Source organism: Schistosoma haematobium, chromosome ZW (assembly GCF_000699445.3).
Source record: "Schistosoma haematobium chromosome ZW, whole genome shotgun sequence".
Lineage (NCBI taxonomy): Eukaryota > Metazoa > Platyhelminthes > Trematoda > Strigeidida > Schistosomatidae > Schistosoma > Schistosoma haematobium.
This window is the reverse complement of record NC_067195.1, coordinates 16,078,409-16,096,592: the sequence shown is the minus strand read 5'-3', so window position 1 is coordinate 16,096,592 and position 18,184 is coordinate 16,078,409. Positions and strand designations below refer to the sequence as shown.

Genomic DNA, 18,184 nt, shown 5'->3' with positions numbered 1-18,184 from the left:
GTTCAGTGTTAATGTCGCAGACTGTGGAGCTGGGTGGCTCAAGTTTCAATACCACAGAGAACACTAATTCTCTCAATGTTCCAGGTACACTCTGCTGACAAGTGCTAACTACCACGAAACTTGGGATTTAATATAACTATCGTCTAGACTAAACTTTGGAACAGTACAGAGGCTGATTATACCTCGGTCACTGACACTAATTTTGAACCATGCATATATGGCTTAGAAACTAACTTCTTGTGTCTATGGTCCCCATATATATGTGTATATCGGATCATTATGCATTTAGAACATAAAGTCAATACTTGTACGAATCAATAACCATGTCTAGATAATTCGAACATGCTGCATTTGTACTAATTAAGATTAATCAAAGCTCAGTTAAAAGTATCAGTAACGAAATAGTTCAAATCTCTTTAATGATGATATCATGTCGTTTTATTGCTATTTAAAATCTATGACATTGACTTCGAAACTCTATTGTTCACAATGTCCCTTCGATCGTTCATGTCTTTGAGTGATAGTCCTGAACTATCTACTGGGACTTTTATCAAAATTTTATTTTGTTTTTGCTATTCATACTGTCGAAATTGAACGTTTTACAAGTCTAGTTTTGTTTACCTCGTCGGACTTAATTTTTCATGCTTTCTTTTTATTTCACTAATTCAGTATTAGACGATTCACCTGACTCATCTTAAGACGTTGATCAGGGAGTTTAACATATGTGCAAGTCATCGGGTTTGTATGAAACCCAAAGGCGAAGTGGTCGTAAAGGTTTGGCTTGTCTCCGAAGTTATATTTCATCCTGTCGTCTTACTCGCATTTCATTTAAGCTGCAGACAGAAAATCTCCTACCCGTCCCATGACATGGACACGTGACCTTATTTTGAGGCAGAGTATGATCATCTATTTGGCCTGAAAGATGATAAACTAAGCGAGCGAAGATTGAAGCCAGGCGAAACTTCTGGATTTTCGTAGAGATTCTGACGAACGAGTGGATCTTAGAAGATAAGTATTGAAGTTAGATTTATGTAACTACTTAGTACCCGGTTCTCTCAGAATAACTGACATTTTGAGGAGTAAACAGACTTACCAACATTCTATTTTTTCTGGATTCTGCATTATTTTGATCACTTACATCATGTACAATGAGATAATTGTAATAAATCTGGTCTCAATTCCCTATTGTGTAATCAACACAAATAACTGAAGTTTTATAGATAACTGTTGAATTCGTCGCTAAATATCTTTTTTATTGTACTACATTAAATCCTATTCAAATACAAAACAGAATATTATTTAATAAAACTTAGATAGTTTATAGCCACATTTAGTTCACCACATTTTTCTTTTCTGTTAAAACTGAATGACTGATAAACGATCTAATATTGTAACTGATTAGTTCTGTTACTATATTTAAAAACATGTTCTATCAACGATATCTTATTGAGTTATCTAATATTTTATCAATACTTTGGTTAATACTTAGTCGTGGAACTAGAATTAATAAACACTAACAAAGTTGTTAGAACCATTAAGTTTCACCCAACAGTTTGTCAATTTCTGATACCCTTAAACAATATTTAATTTTTTTAAATACCAGCTAAATTAAATTCAAAATCACGTATTAGTCAAGGTGACCAGTTGAATAGAATAAAAGCAATGAGACGTCCAATGCAACAGCGTGTATCAGATTCCCAAAAACGCAGTAATATAAAATTAACAAACAGTAATAGTAATTTGAATCGTACCTTCAATCGTGCGGCAAGTACTCCAACTGATATACATGATTTGGATCGTGGTTCTGTTTCATGTACATCATCCATGACAAATATTCAAGATCAATTGCCTGGATCTACATTAACCTATTCATCTAGTCCTGACAACTTTAATAATACTAATTCGTTATGCTCAAACACTAAGAATAAAAAAAGTGGAAATATGTCTCCTATATATTCGGGTAATAATGATTCAAGAACTCAACCTGATACCTACACAAAGTGTACTCCATCTACTATTGTATCTCCAACTGTTCCACCACGTTTTTCTCGATATTCAACTCGTCAGTCGTCAAATCGTAACAACAGTGGTTCAATCACAGTTAAAGTACGGTGAGTGGTTGCATTTAACTAGGTATTTTGCTAAGGAAAGATGGATTTGAGTGATTTACTGATAACATAATTTGACAGAATTGTTCCAATCGATAGTTATTGTTATTTTTAACTGAATAGTTTAAATTACCAAGCTTTTATTGTCTTATTATGAGCAACATAAGTGACTAATTTAAATCAACATGTACACTAAACTTGTGTCGCTTGTGGAATAATTCAAGAAGCTTACTTATTATTGAAATAACCTATGACTGTACATTGTTCAAAATAGCAAGGATAGCTCTACAACCAAACTAATTAGCTAAAAGTATTATATCCGAACGAAGAAAAAATGAATGGTAACTGTTAGGGATTATCTATGAACTGTTATTACATATATTCCTATTTTATAACTGTAAAGTAACTAGATTGTGTGTATATTCGTATTCCCCGACCGTCGTTGCTACCTTGACGTGGTGGTTGGGCTTACCTATCGTGATGAACCAACCGAGCTATACTGGCTGGAACAACCGTTCCTCAAGGTCCTACCATGTCAGACAGGTCGGTTAAAGAGCAGTAAGACTAAAAGCAACAAACCCAAGGTCCGAAGGCGAAGTCGTACTGCTGACTGTACAGAGGTGTGACAGCAGTAAGGTATTTCCTTCAGACAATCAGCGTGACAGCGATACTGCCTTCCCACAAGGAGGGGTGGGGTTAGAAAAGGTCGACCCTAAAAATGTACACCTCGCCTTATCCCACGGATATCCGTCTCCAGCGGTAAGGTCCCAACAAGTACGGAGTTAACACGAAAACTACTCACAAAGGGGTCGTGTGTGACTGGCCTCAAGCAGTTGTCCCTTGGGCACTGCGGTCAGGCTCTCAGGTCACTAAGACCACCTCTAATCCGATTTCCTTTCCAGGTACCTCCAGAACAACCCTTCCACGGTGTGGGCAACCGGGAAGTGATAACCGCCCTCATACCTCTAACAGCACTGAAGACCACTTTATTCATAATCAACGTCTTTCTTCAGTTCCTATTATTTTTCCTACGGCGACCTTCAACACTAAAGTTCCTCTTTTGACTTCCTCCTCAAATATCATCATAGCCAACGATTCTAGTGCTCAAAACACTGTCCCAGGTCTACTGAAACCTCGCTCCAAACTACACATTGGAGCCTTCAACGTACGCACCCTTTGTCAAATCGGTCTGCAGGCCTCTTTGGTTGGGACTCTAGAATCTCGTACCATTGATGAATACTGCGTCTCCGAAACACGTATACTGGATCCTAGTGTGGTCTTTCACTTGACCCCACCTCGCCAAAACGAAGAGCCGACGAGATACACCCTCCGTGTATCTGGCGATCCGATGGTCAGTTCGTGTGGACTGGAAGGTGCAGAAATAGCACTAAGCACGAGGGCGGAACAAGCACTATGAGAGTGGATCCCCGTTAACAGTCGTCTATGTGTTGTTCGATTAAACGGATCCGTAAGAACTCGGAAGGATAGGGAAACACGTCGTTGCATTTTCGTCGTTTCTGCCTACGCTCCCACTGACTGCGACACGGATGGAGTGAAAGATGACTTTTACAGAAAGCTAAACGCTCAGACATAGTACTCGTAGCAGGTGACTTTAATCCCCAGATGGGTAGCTTAAACCAAGCAGAAAGACATTTAGGTGGGTATTTTAGTATCCCACCTCAGCGAACAGATAATAGTGATCGTCTGCTGCAACTGTGCTCAGACAATCGTTTATTTTTAGCAAACACAAATTTTAAACATAAGGAGAGACATCGTCTAACATGGCGACCCCCTACACCAAACCAGTGATGGACTCAAATAGACCATATTGCCATCAGTCATCGTTGGAGAGGGTCGACAGAAGATTGTCGCTCATTCTTGAATACCCGGTTGGACTCCGGCCATGTTATAATATGGCACACATCTGCTTGCGCCTCACTGGACGCAAAAAAGCCACACTAAAAAGTCCCATTAGAAGTGAACTGAGCAATGAGAAAACCAAAGTAGGTTTCAGGAAGAACTGAGGTCACACTTAGGTCGTTATGAAAATGAGGTTGACCCAGATGTTGTTTGGAAAGATATACAAACAGCTTATATGCAATCTTTCTTTTATATATTACCACCACTGAATTAACTACTATGAATTCGTTGTTCATCTTGTTGTGCTAATGTGGTATGGCATCTTGGACCGATGCGTATATGTGCCTGGTTGTACTTTGTAGCTGATTGACTGATGTGATGCGGTCTAGTCTGCTTGTATATAAACTATGTATGTCCGAAATACATGATTCATATAGTAGAAGCTGAGATTGTGTTCTGGAATCAGCGGTTAAGGCAAGGTCGGAAAAGCCCATAGGGATTCAGAGTTGACTCTGGTTAGTTCGTGCTGGTTAGCACATCATTGTATTGGCACAGAGTTATGGTCACATAAGTCAGTGTTATGATTGACGATCTTGTCACGTGATAATTGGCAGAGGCAAAAGACATAACGTAGAGATCACAATTTGAATCAAGGTATCAGTTTTAGTTACTAATCTCCTGTATGAAATCAGAGCACTCACGGTTAAACAATGATATTCATTAGTCAGTTTATTTTTATGCTATTCATAATATATTTCTTTTTTCGACATTTCATTGACAATAACATTCAAGGTACTTGCAAATAATTAGTTTTTTAAATAGACACATGGGGTTAATTTCATTCATTGATTATGATATAGGTATAGAAATATCCAACTAAACTTTAAACCCTACTTGAAATTATGGATAACCATAATATACATAAAGCGTATATAGTTTGTTATTTTAAAAATGAGTTAATATTCATATCCTCTTCTCATTTAGATCACTAACAAACTATTGTAACACAAAATATTCCAAGTTCACTTTGGTTAAATATAATGTCCTTATTTTCAACAATTTATTACACATGTAACAATATTGGTGAAAACATGTGACACAGATTATCCATAACGCAATTGAGTTTCCTTGTACTGTATTGTTCTATTTAAAAGAAATTTCTTTTGAATGATAAATATTTCCATCATTATACGCTTATAAAACAACAAGTGTAAGAAAGCAGCTGTTGTAGGGATCAGAATTTTCTCTGAATAATTAGTAATGTAAGAAATTCTTTTACCCTAGATTATGGTTTTCACTGCTCCAAAGTCAGAATAAGCCTTATTGAATAATCTATTCATTGACGGCCTGCTCGAATATTTGGGCTACCTGTCCCTGCTATCTATATATTTCAACAAGTGATCTGTTTTTATTTGTTTTAACTCCTCTTTATGTCTATTAATCACATAACCCATTCAGGCGCGTTTACGAAAGGTTTACGACCTTTCACTGTACAAGTTACAAAAACGTACAATCAGAGACATCATGATGGCTGGGAACATACATTGAAAGAATGAACATTATTCAGATGTCAATTCCTGAACTGCTAGTATCTAACTTGGGATCGCTCATTATCGTCAGGATGGATCAAGAAATGAAGAAAGGAAACTTTTTGAAATATTTTGTTCTCAAAATTCTATATTGTTATTATTTATTTATTTTAACACATAAATATTGGTACAAGAGGGCACCGAACACATAGGCACCACACAAGTCACTTGACTTGTGTGTGAGTTGTAATACTGCCCGTGTGCCCATACCGAATCAGGTGGTTTTCTTAGGTGGCCACTCCCCAAGCCTTCGACCTAAAGGTCTGATCCACATGGTAGTGGAGCAACGTCATGAGATGCAGTCCCATGGTAGCCGGTGACCAATAATTGGTTCATACGTCATTTGTTCCCTTAGGATCCTGGAGCCGATTTGAACCATTGGTTTGGAATCGAGGTTTTCCAACTCCCCTAGGTGGACTCTCCGTGTCTACCAACCCGGTTAAAGCACCGGACATTCGCTTTTCGTCCTTTCAACTTCGTAAGCAACACCCTCGTCGCGAGAATTCAGTGAGTGGGAATTTCCTGGCAGTCGTTGTATACGTGTGACCGTGTGAGAGCATTTCGATAGGGAGAGCTGACTCTCCCTACCCTCAGCCATACCAGGGCATTAGAGAGCATTCTATATTGTACAAAAATATAATATTGAACAAAGCCATTAATAATACTAATATAACTGTTTGCCACAAACCATTTAATCATCTTTTTTGCTTAAAATTATGTATATAAAGTAGTATTTATCCTCAATATTAATTCTCACTCATAGACCCAACTGTGTCTTCTGGTGGTACGTGGTTTAGTGGGATGTGTTGTTCTCGAGGGTAGTAACTATATCTGTTTTCAATTCCCATAGCAACTGTGTAAATCTATTTTGTTTACCACAATAAATTCCACCCGTTTATATCAGCATATTATTTAATTAAAGATCATAATTTCCTTCAATTTACTTGGTCAAACTCAAGGTTTCTAGGATTCGTCTTTTATAACTTATACTTTCATTGTCTGTAAAGTGTATGATTATGTGAATATATTATCTGAGTGGTATTTTTACGTCGATGTTTAATGTAAATTGGAGTTTTTTCTTAGTCCTATAGACGCAAGTTGGTTACGTTGATCTGTAGATAGGAATTATTTGCTTAACTTCACGGAGAAAAGTTATTTTTATGTCGTTATTTTAAATTTGTGAAGTAGAATGTTGTCTTTCTCAATTATAAATACAGAAAACTCCGAAAGATTTCCACTACATCACTATTTACGTCAACAATGGTTAAAAAGCTCACAATTTATATTTCCCAGAATAACAGATATCCTTTGTCTTCAAAAGCCTGTAACTTGCGTGGTTATTGTTGTTATGAAGTACAATGCTTAAGTTCATCTGGGTAACCATTATTTTGTTTGCGATTGGCGTACTTGATTTCAATGCATGTATATTTTATTGCCTGGAAGTATTGGCTTTTCAGAACATGGAAGATCATTTGAGACCCACAAGCTAATCTTGACTTATGGTTGGATAACCAGCGTGACATAGTCTGAAATCACCCTTAGATTACTTTTTTCCCCATGTTGGTTCGGTTGAAGAATAAATGTTTTCGATGCTCAGCGCAACCAGTAAAATTGAAAAGAACTAATCTTTTCACTTATTGCATAAGATTATCAAATAAACCTGTGGAAATCATATTGACAAAAGCTTCATATTAATCACTTTATGGATTTTTAATATTCTTTTATAGTTATATTCTTGAAAAAAATACTTTTACCAAGGCAGAATGTTATGTATCACAGTATTTGGGCATCGAGTTGATGTGAGACATTAAGGAGGAAGAATGTATTTGTATAATCTCAGCGAATGAATTTAAAGTAAATCTAACATTTCTCCTGGCAATCTGGTCCAAGCTTTTTCAAGGAAATATTTTAAAAATACATTCTTCCTCCAGAATGTTATACATTTTACCAGTCTAACTATAGTAAATTAACTTCAGTGTTATTATAATTTATATTATAAAATAATTTTAATCACGAAAATGGAATCAGGAATGATTATTTTGTTTTTGATTATATTATATAAAGCGGGAAATACATATTAAGTGATTAAATCACTGCACGTTGCTTGTCGCTCTGAACAGCATCTGTGTCCATTTTCCGCAGAAGTATTAGACCTCAATGTTGTTCAGAATGACAATGAAATTTCCACAATTAAACTCCCTAGCTCAAGGAATACAACATCACCAAAAACATCCATCTGTTATGCAAATGTTCTTCATTATTTCACGAATCTAATGGGGATTATTAAGTAGTATTATTTGAGTTTTCAGTGAGATCATGAACAGATCAATGTTAGACAACCATTGAAAACCTATCGTCGTAGTATGGGACTCCACAGCAGTGTGTATTCATGATCCTGCACGCTTAACTCGAACCCAGGATGCTGGTCGCGCGCGAACTCTTAACCTCCAAACCACTGAACTGGGATCCAACTTTTCACAAAACCTCGTGGTTTTGAATACTGAAGTCCAATTAAGGCCTACGTATATCCAAAATCATTTCTAAGGGATAACTCTCTGTTCAAGTTCATGTTAACTTAAAGGTGTGAGATAAAAATGTTTTTAGATATTTTACTATACAAACTGAAACGATAAAACGATCTTAAATCGATCTCTATGAGCAACAGTGCGCGAATAAGTTTTTACAGTTAAAATATAATGCTCATTGTGCATTATAAAATCTGTAAATTCAACTTTCTGGATATTGTCAAACTCTTTTTTCAAAGTTATTTCAACTGAAAATAAGTATGCGGAACTTATCATCGGATAACTTGTGAAGCTGAGATTCAAACTGATTCAACACTACTTGCTAAGATGTTACTTCTAATAAATAGAGAAATTAAAATAACCCATAGTGTCATTGAATAAGAAAAAGAAGAATTCAGCGAAGAAAATTTTCTTTTCGACGAAATCATTTACTTAAGCTGTACATTCGTATATATAGTTATATGGAAAATGTATGTCTATAGAAGGATAGAGTGGGTTGTATCACAAAAATGGATTCGACAATAAATAACAAATGAGGTTAACGTACTAATCAAGGGGTAAGGAAGAACAAAATTTAAGGGTCAGATAATAGTCCAATTGACAGATATGAAGAAAAACGACAAAACAACTGACTCATGATTTCAATCTGTGAAAACAACAAAGGTCATAATAATAGACTGAATAATAATCAAGAAAACTTGTAAAAGGTAATAGTAATAAATGATTAGAGTTTAAAGTGCAAAATAGTAATAATAAAAAATAGAGAAATCTGTTGATTCAGTGCTTTACAAACTAACTGTCATGTTTTTTTTATCCATTCACAACAAACACCATGAGTTTACTATATCCGATTATTTCGATATGCATTTATCGAATCATACACCTCTTCAAACTTAAGCCTTCGACAATTATTCATAAAAAGTCCTTTTGCAAATATTTTCTTTCAGAGACACATATCTAGTTCTATGTCATCACAATTTACACATAAATCGTTTGATTTATTCTGGCCGAAATTCATCAAAATTAAGTGAATAAAGTGCTCTAGATGATACCCGTGGTAGAGGACATAAATTGGTAAAATCGAAAGTGATTTCTTTAAATACCATCAAACGTTATAGATTTAATGATAGATTACCCTATAACTTTTGTTTGTAGCAATATTTTTAGACCACTTTAATTGTCTACTTACTTGTCAGTTAGAAATAATTCTGCACATGAGGTAAATTTTTAAGTAGACAAAAACTTTGGCTTCTGAGATTTTTGAAGTTGTAATTAGTGATTCTTTAGCAGTCATACCGTTCAGTTATATCACATCAGTCTATCTTGTTGATATCGTTTCTCAGTCTTATATTGATGGATAAATTTTCTCCGTATTCATTTAACCAAAATAAATAAATAGTGGCAAAATTCTTTTATCGATTCACATGCAATTCACGTCATTATTATTAGCGGTTCAAATTATTATTTTAATCAATCTTAGCATCTGTTCATTCCGTCTGGATTGCCTCCACCAGGCCATTTTGTCATAAGCTTTTAGAGAATAGATGGTTTGTGGCTAGCAGTGAACTTCAGTACGCTGGTTTTGTCCTATTTGAAACTTGTTATCTAGGTGTATCTGGATTCAAATTTTGATGACCACATTGAAACTTCAATTCAGTATTTTTTCACTTCAAACTCCTAACATCCGTTGAGCTACATCAATATTGACACACAAGTTTATCCAGCTAAAAAGTTCAAAATAGAATAAAATATATATCTCAGATTGCACTACTAGCTGTCACCCATCTATTTTATAAAAATTTGTGTAGTTTACGTTTCTCTGACTACAGTTTTCTCTGGTCTTCAAAGTCATTTAACCTAATGACTATATTATGTACACCTTAATTTACAATAACTTTTAACCGATTAATTTCACATAATAACACTATTAGTCACTGTTTAATTGTATTACTTAATAACTACACTTGTTCAAACGTAATAAATAAATGTCAGTCTATCGTTTTATTCTAATTATCAATGATACATTATGAGTTTTTATACTCAGAATTTCATAGACTTCAGTTTGTTATTTGTTTGTCTTTGTACTTTATAGCAATAGAATCGGAGTGAAACGTACTAAACCGACTACTGATGATAATAATATTAATAACAATCTAACTATTACTAAAAATAACGTTGATAAAGAGAAGTTGATTGGCAATTCAGTTCCATTAACTAACCGATCAGTTGCATCACCATCAATGAAAACAACAACTACAATTATCACAAGCGATACTTCAGTACCAATGACAATGGATCATACATCAGTACCAATAAAACGTACATCATCAACAATAAGAAAATCTCTTGATTTAGGTAATATAGTCCCATTTGCTACCTCTGTTGATATCAAACACAATAACTGTAATAATGCAAAATGTATTTATGGTCATCACAATAGTAATTTGACTAATATTCCTGTATATGACAATGTTGTACAAAGTGAATTAGATCCATTAAACAATACGAATTATTCTCCAATGTCTACCAATAATCGATATAGTTTTAGTGATGTTTTAAATCCAGTTACACTGAATTATATAGATAATTTTAATATCAATAATAATAATAATAAGAGTCATGGTTCAATAAAAACCCCGACATATAATCTTAGACAAAGTGTCCGCCAAGAACAACAGCAACAACAAAGACATCACTTATGCAAACAAACATCTTCCACCACTAGTGATTATTTCACTGAAACAAATCATATTCATTCAACTGTCGATACTTCTTCTTCCAATCGTCATTCTACAAAATGTCCAGGAACAAAAACAATCCGATTACCTGTGTAAGTAGTCTTTGTGTGTTTGTGATTGGTTGACTAGTCCCACATGTATATTGTTGCATAATTTTGTAATGTATGTATATTTTACCTATCAAGTTTACACTCTCTTGCAAACCAGTTTCGCCTGAAATAGATTTCATGCATGAAATTGCAAACTCTTTTTTTATCCTCAACTATCCTTTTTCTTTTTGAAGTACGCGTAATCTAATTGTTGATTGAAGAATATAACTTATAATATAGTTATAAAGTAATCTTCTTTAGTTGTCATAAAGCATATATACAAATAACTATTACTGTAACATTGATTGCAACTGTAAAATTTATTTGAGAATGATACTAAACAGGTGTAATTTTAATAAATAAAGTGGTTCGCTTCCACTTTGGCCTAAATATGTGTATTCTCATTACATCCTAGTAGTAATAACTTTTTGATAGTTTGTAGTCATAATCACGTTATATTGTTACTATGTTTCTTTTTCATTAGGACGACATTGTACTCTCAAGATCCTTTATTCATCCGGAATAATCAGTCATCAGCAGCCACAACAATCAAACCATCATCACCAACAGTTACATATTCAATTAATAAAACTGCCAGAGAACCATATTTTACTAGATCTGTTCGTGCTCGAGCACTACATACTTCTATGACAGATTTATCTGATCTGTTAATTGGATCACAGTTATCTGATTATTCAAATAATAGTAGTAGTAGCAGTAGCAGTATGACTTATGATTCTTTACCATCAACTAGTCAAAATTCCAATACATCAGTTAATCTTTACACCAGTCCATCACCATCATCATTTTTTAGTGAACTGTCAGCGTCAAATAACACTCAAACTCCTTTGTCATTTGCTTCACTTCCAATAAGATTTCATTTTCGTCATCCGAATGTAACAAAGAATAATGATCAGAATCATATTAATGTAAGTTTCGTTTTTCGTTAAAAGTTCTTCTTGTTTTCTATACAATAACAGTTTTACCAACAGTGTTAGCTTCTAATAGCACATTGAAACGCTCAAATTTTAATTATTAGTAAAAAGCCAAGTATAGGAATTTATTCTCTGCCTATTTGTCTTTCTCTGTTTTGTATTTTTTTAAACATATTCATATGTATTATCAGCGAAGAAAATTTTCTTTTCGGCGATATCATTTAATTAGGTTGTACAATTTTATGTACGTTTAACTTGACATGTGTAATAATCTATTATAAAACTGATTTGGCTATAAATTGTTCGGAAATATCAATAGTCTAGAGTAAGGCTGACGTCAGAACCAATGTGAACAAATAAAACTCGTAAATTGAAGACCAGTGTTCTAACCCCAGAAGGATCCAGGTTGTTTCTTTCTGAATTTATATTTCCGAACAGCCACATAGAAGGGGTTGGTATTGGCAAACAACTATCCTGAATGAAACTACTGACTGGATTGCACAATTATTTGTAAAGCTAATCAAGTTAATCCTGAAAGATATTTTCAGAAAGAGCTCACGTCGTGTTGAAAGTACATTTATCTTCCAACGGATAGTCCAGCAAAACATTTTTAAAATCATGAACTAAATCTGTTTAATTCAGATCGTCATAATTTTCAACTCAGACGAATCTTCAATTATAGATATACTTGGTATACACGTTCTTAATGAGGTCAATCCATTCGGATAGTTTACTTACTATTTGTAGATGAGTTTCAGAGTGGAACGAATACAAAGGCATCGACGTCCATTCGAAAAAACAACAAATGTTTTCCAAATCTTTTCGTGTACTTTGTTAATGTTCAAACAATTTTATCTATACGTTATTTTTGTTTAACACAAATTACTTCAATTTTAATACGAAAGTCATCGAGGTCGTAAACCTTTTACTATAAAGTAAATAGTGTACAATCATCACTATTATTACCTGCTTAACCATTTTGAATACGAATTTTAACACTGACAATTATAGAAAATCACTACTGGTTGGTATCGTTTCACGTGAAGTTGTGTCACTTCTACATTTGCTCCAGTACAGTGTACCATAGTTTATTTATCTAATAATTTCATCAAATACCCCTGTAAAACTCGTCGAATTTCATGTAAAGCCCCTAATAATAATGGTTGATTGTTAAGTTTCCTTCTATTTTAAAACTTATTTAACAAAATAACCAAATACCCTTCTTAGATTTCTAATAATAATGACTTCTGTGTAATCACATACAATGTTTTACATTTGATTTCTGTAGTAAGATATTAGATTTTCTGTCTGCTCCATTTCATATACCAAAAATAACCTTGATGCATCGCAACTTCAATCTGATCGTATTTTAACCATTTCTGTGTGTGAAGTAGAAACTTTTTCCTACTATTTTATAGTTTGGTTTCTGGTGAACATATTAGTTCATTTTGGACATCATTTTCTATAGAAATCAAAATTAGAGAAAATAAACTGACGAAAACCAGAGACTAGTAGACAATTGTTTCTTTCTTAATTTTGTACCAATCAGCAGTGTGCACCTGCGTCCCTACAGATGATGAAACACGTTTAATGGTGTAATACATACCTTTAGATTAGTGTCAATGTGCTTTAATTAATATCAATAAATACGTATTTGTCCACTGTGTAGAATGAATAATCAAAAGACATCATAAATATTACTGTTTCTCTTGATTATTCTGGTCATATACACAATACAGCGTTTGTATTAGATGTAGGCTGTGTTTTTCACAGACTGATCTCAATTGACGCAGCATTGGAAACATGGAGCACTAAAGAGCTCCTTCTTTCTCAACAGTGTGGACTCATGTTAGCGGGACATAGGCTGGATTAAAACATGCTCAATGCATGATTGCTTTGGTGCACTCTGATTGGCTAATTCTTATCCAATCAGCACTAGTCGATAGTTGGAGAATACTCTAGAATCTTCTCATGTAAAAACTATAAATATACTGATGTTTTCTCTATTGTGCTTCCTACTGGCTTCTGACTTGCTTCTTGCTTCCATCTAACCTTGTTATTTGGAATATAATCTCCTTCCTGTTCAACCGTGTTCTGATTTGGGGACTTGTCTAGTGAATCGGTGTCCAAGATTACTAAGCAATAGGAATAGCTGGGTCATTACCGTAAGAGAGAGAGAGTTATAACAACTCATGATCCTATTATTTATTTATTTATTTTAACACATAGATATTGGTACAAAGAGGCAACATATACATATGCGCTACACAGATCTCATTTTATACGTGTGAAGGCTGTGATACTGCCCTGGTACCCTATCAAGAATGTTGTCCCAAGATAACCGAGTTCTTAAGACTTAACTTCACTGGAATTAATATGCGATAGATACTACTCACAAATTAGACAAATATACACAAAACATCTTTTTAAGAGTCACATTTTGTTCAATACATACTATGATAAGCGGATGATAGTGCAATTTCTTTGCGATTTAGTTCTACATTAACTCAAACTATTATGTTTTTCTCTAACTTCATTGTAGTTCTCAAAGTAGAAATTACTTTTCTACAATAAGCCTGCCAGTGCTAATCTTACAGTGTCATAGATGTCGATCAATAGGAATTGAAATCCTTTTTTTTTCTGTACACTATGTGACTTATTACTATTATATTACTGTATTCTATTTATTTCAACCCATTTGTCTGTTGTTTTTTTCCACACAATATAGTCATCTCATTCTTAATTTAACTGATTTTGTCAGTTGAAGAATTTTATCTTCCAATATTGTTTTTATGTTTAGCTTTGCCATGTCCATACTCGTAGAAGATTAGTGATTACTCATTCATCTGTTTAAATTCACATGACATTAAAATTATCGTTACTTTTGATCAAAATAACAACAACAAAATAACATTTCTCTTACTCAATTTCACATTCACATGACTCTTCACTAATGATTATAACCTCATCAACTTTCTGGCTTCATATGACGTATTTTGTAATAGATTTAAGATTTAATGTGGATGAAGTTCATTATTTCCAATCTAAACACACTGATTAATATAATTAAAACCTTTATAATAATTCTCTAATATAATACCAATTGTAATAAATTATGAGTGAATTTTCAATACTTTTAAAAAGTGAAGACAAAGTTCCTGAAAATAATTCCCGCTTATAAATATGCTCTTTATTTTATACAATTAGTGTATTCATGAGTTATTTTGTCATTGAAAATAGCAAGCTGTAATTACCAAATATTCATCAGCAGAGAATGTTGAAAAAAACTATCGACTACTTTTCTTTAGGAATTCTGATTTTAAATGCTTTTATTAAAATAGAACATCAGGTAATCATACCATATGTTTATAGCATAGGATACACATGGTAAAATATGTCGTTTTTGTGTTAAAGTTATTTGAAATTTTGTAGCTTACATAACAGACTGATCTTAGTTAGACGACTATTGGAAATTAAGAAGCACTGAACAGCTAGTTGTTCATTGTATGGGATTATATGCCCAATTTTGTGGAAACCTATACTAAGGCGAAACATATATCCAGTTCGTTAACGATATCAATAAACCATTATTGAATAGATGATTATTAGTTGGTATTATTTATACATGGTGCACGTAAAATTGGATTAATTTGTAATACTCCACGACTTCTTTCATGTTTATAATTTTCTATTTAGAGATTTTCATCTCAATTGTTTTTATTAGCCATAGTTGTATGTAATAATCTCATTTGAACAAAATGGGACTATAAGACTTTATATTAAGTTTCGTGATAAACTGGAAAATCCCACCGAATATTTCTTCCTGTATAGACCATCAGTGCAATAACTTTCAAACACTAGGTCTCAGTTTCGCGATCTGCCTTCCATCTAATTCTCTTTAGATATGAAGGGTGGTGTCGCTTAACCTCATACCTAAAGTATATCTGAAAGCCAGGTTTATAAATGTGTACTTGTTAAGTTTAATATATAACATTCTAAGAAACCCCACATATGATGTTTAGTCATGTGCATATATTGATAGAATCTTCGTTCTTTTGAGTTCATGACACTATTTAAATAAACATGTTATAGTTGAAAAACACAACATCAAAAATATCCATCCACCTGTACTATAAGTCTTGTCCATTGTAACACAACTCGTTTATCAAGTGCATTATACCTATGTACTTGGTTGCAAGTATCAACTATATTTTCAATATTAAGAACTACATCTATACTACTACTAATCAACTAATTTAAAGTTATCATGAAGTGTAGATTCCAAACATGAAACAACCTAGTTAGTGATTTATTTTTTTAAAGCATTTTAACTGCCACCTACTTCATAAACATCATTTAGATTAATTCAATGTAATTATCCTTGTTGTTATAATTATATTTTGTTTATCTGCCTATTACTTTTCAATTCTATGCGCATAACTCTTGACATGACATGTTTAAAGTGTATTGTTATTATCATCACTTTCAATCGCTTGAAGTTGAATTCGTAGAAAAGACATTAAACAAACAAATGAATATTCCATCATTTATGATGTGATGTTTTTTTACCAATGATAATTTTGATTACATTTTTACATCTACCTACCCATGTGATTGTAATTAAACAAATTTAATGTATAATATGTTACTAATTTTATTTAATGTTGACATCTCGTTATTTGCCGTTTTTCTCTTTACAACTAATTATATTTTTTCTAGATTATAAAATGTAAACGTATCCGTGTGAGTTAGAATGAGAAGCACACATGTGCATATTGTATGTGTGTGTTTTCGTATGTTTATAGTTAGCCATACATTTATCCTAGTGTGTACACATTAAATACAGGATCAGAATAATAAAATAAAAATGACCAGTTAGTATCACAAAGTATGTAAAGATATCATACAGTTTTGATTACATAATTTAATAGTATTTTGGTTACCATATATACACCATTTGTTAATCGTTTGTGTATCCATGTCTGTATATATTCGGCTGCATAGATTGCATGGTCCTCGTACACACATAATTATTCATCTATATATTCATTGTTGTCCTCTTTATTATCACTGTCATCATATTGACCTTGTTGATCACTTACGTAATCCACAGTCTAAATATCAACTGTAGTAGTTGTCACATTTTAATGTTGTGTAAACTGCATTTTTTTATCGTGTTACATAATGCCTATCAAACGTTTTACCAATGTCAATTTTTTATTCTACAGCTTATTTATCATATCTATAAATACTTCGGATTGATATACTTCCTGCACTCATGGTGATGTAATATAATTGAGGAATTTTTGAATTACTACTTAAAATACTGGATATATATATATATATCAGTCAGTCATTCAGCTACAACATAGGACCAGGTACATTTATGCATCAGTCCAAGTTGCCATACCTCATTAACACAACAAGATGGACACCGGATTCATAAAAGTAGTTAATTCAGAGGTGGTAATATATAGAAGAAAGATTGCAATAAGGGTATAGTACATGAAGAAGGAATTAGTTCGTATAAAGAAAGATATGAAGCGATTTCAATCTCTTAGTTTAAGGGAAGAAAGAGAGTGTATACACCGACGCCATTGTGATCGATTCTGAGCCTATATATATATATATATATATATATATATATATATATATATATATATATATATATATCGTGATTGTAATATGAGAAATCATACTAACCAACTGCTTGCAACATGTCACTTGTTTTAGGCCACAATTATATGTTTAATATGTGTGTTAATGGTTTGTCGTAAATTCATTCTAAATACTCAGAACGTAATTTTATGATGACATTTTCCATTATTTCGATCTTATGTTCCAATAATTTCCACATTAATGACAATCATTCAATTAGAACGCGATTTTATATGGGACGAATGCTTTAAACTATTCGGCCCTTTAAAATTTTTCTACGAAACTTTACCATAGAATAATACGTCTCGTTTTTAATTTGAAATTGAGAAACCACAACGGTTTTCACGTTGTCAGTATTATGTCTTATCATCTTTGTAATTTTAAATCTCATCTCAGATATCGCTATATGAAAAAAAACTATGTTTATACTTTAAATCAAATAAATCCTACACTACAATAGTTTATTACGTACAAAACAGAAAAAACCAATAATTTTTGAAAGGAATATGACATGAGTGAAAGGAAATAAGATATTATTAACAGAATTTATATTTGCATTTATCCTTCCAATACAGTCAAATATATTTAAATTGAGATCTTGACTAAGAATATAATCGATGTCCTCTAACAGCGTGTTCCATTTACAATTTTTCACTTACGCTTTAACCCTAAGATAACTTTT

General features: G+C 33.0%; 1 protein-coding gene across 3 annotated transcripts in view; it reads left to right on the top strand.

Annotated features, from left to right (window-relative positions):
• Window positions 1-18,184, top strand: part of CDC14A_1 (Dual specificity protein phosphatase cdc14a) — a 65,926-nt gene that overhangs the window by 46,341 nt on the left and 1,401 nt on the right. The window contains exons 12-15 of one of the 3 annotated variants that reach the window (XM_051210533.1): window positions 670-2,111; window positions 10,175-10,912; window positions 11,394-11,838; window positions 16,564-17,459. In XM_051210533.1, the coding sequence (XP_051070533.1) occupies window positions 670-698 (29 nt within the window). In that variant the 3' untranslated portion in view covers window positions 699-2,111; window positions 10,175-10,912; window positions 11,394-11,838; window positions 16,564-17,459. Of the gene's footprint in view, window positions 1-669; window positions 2,112-10,174; window positions 10,913-11,393; window positions 11,839-16,563; window positions 17,460-18,184 lie in introns of those variants that run through there. The other 2 variants (XM_051210532.1, XM_051210531.1) reach the window with 2 other exon arrangements.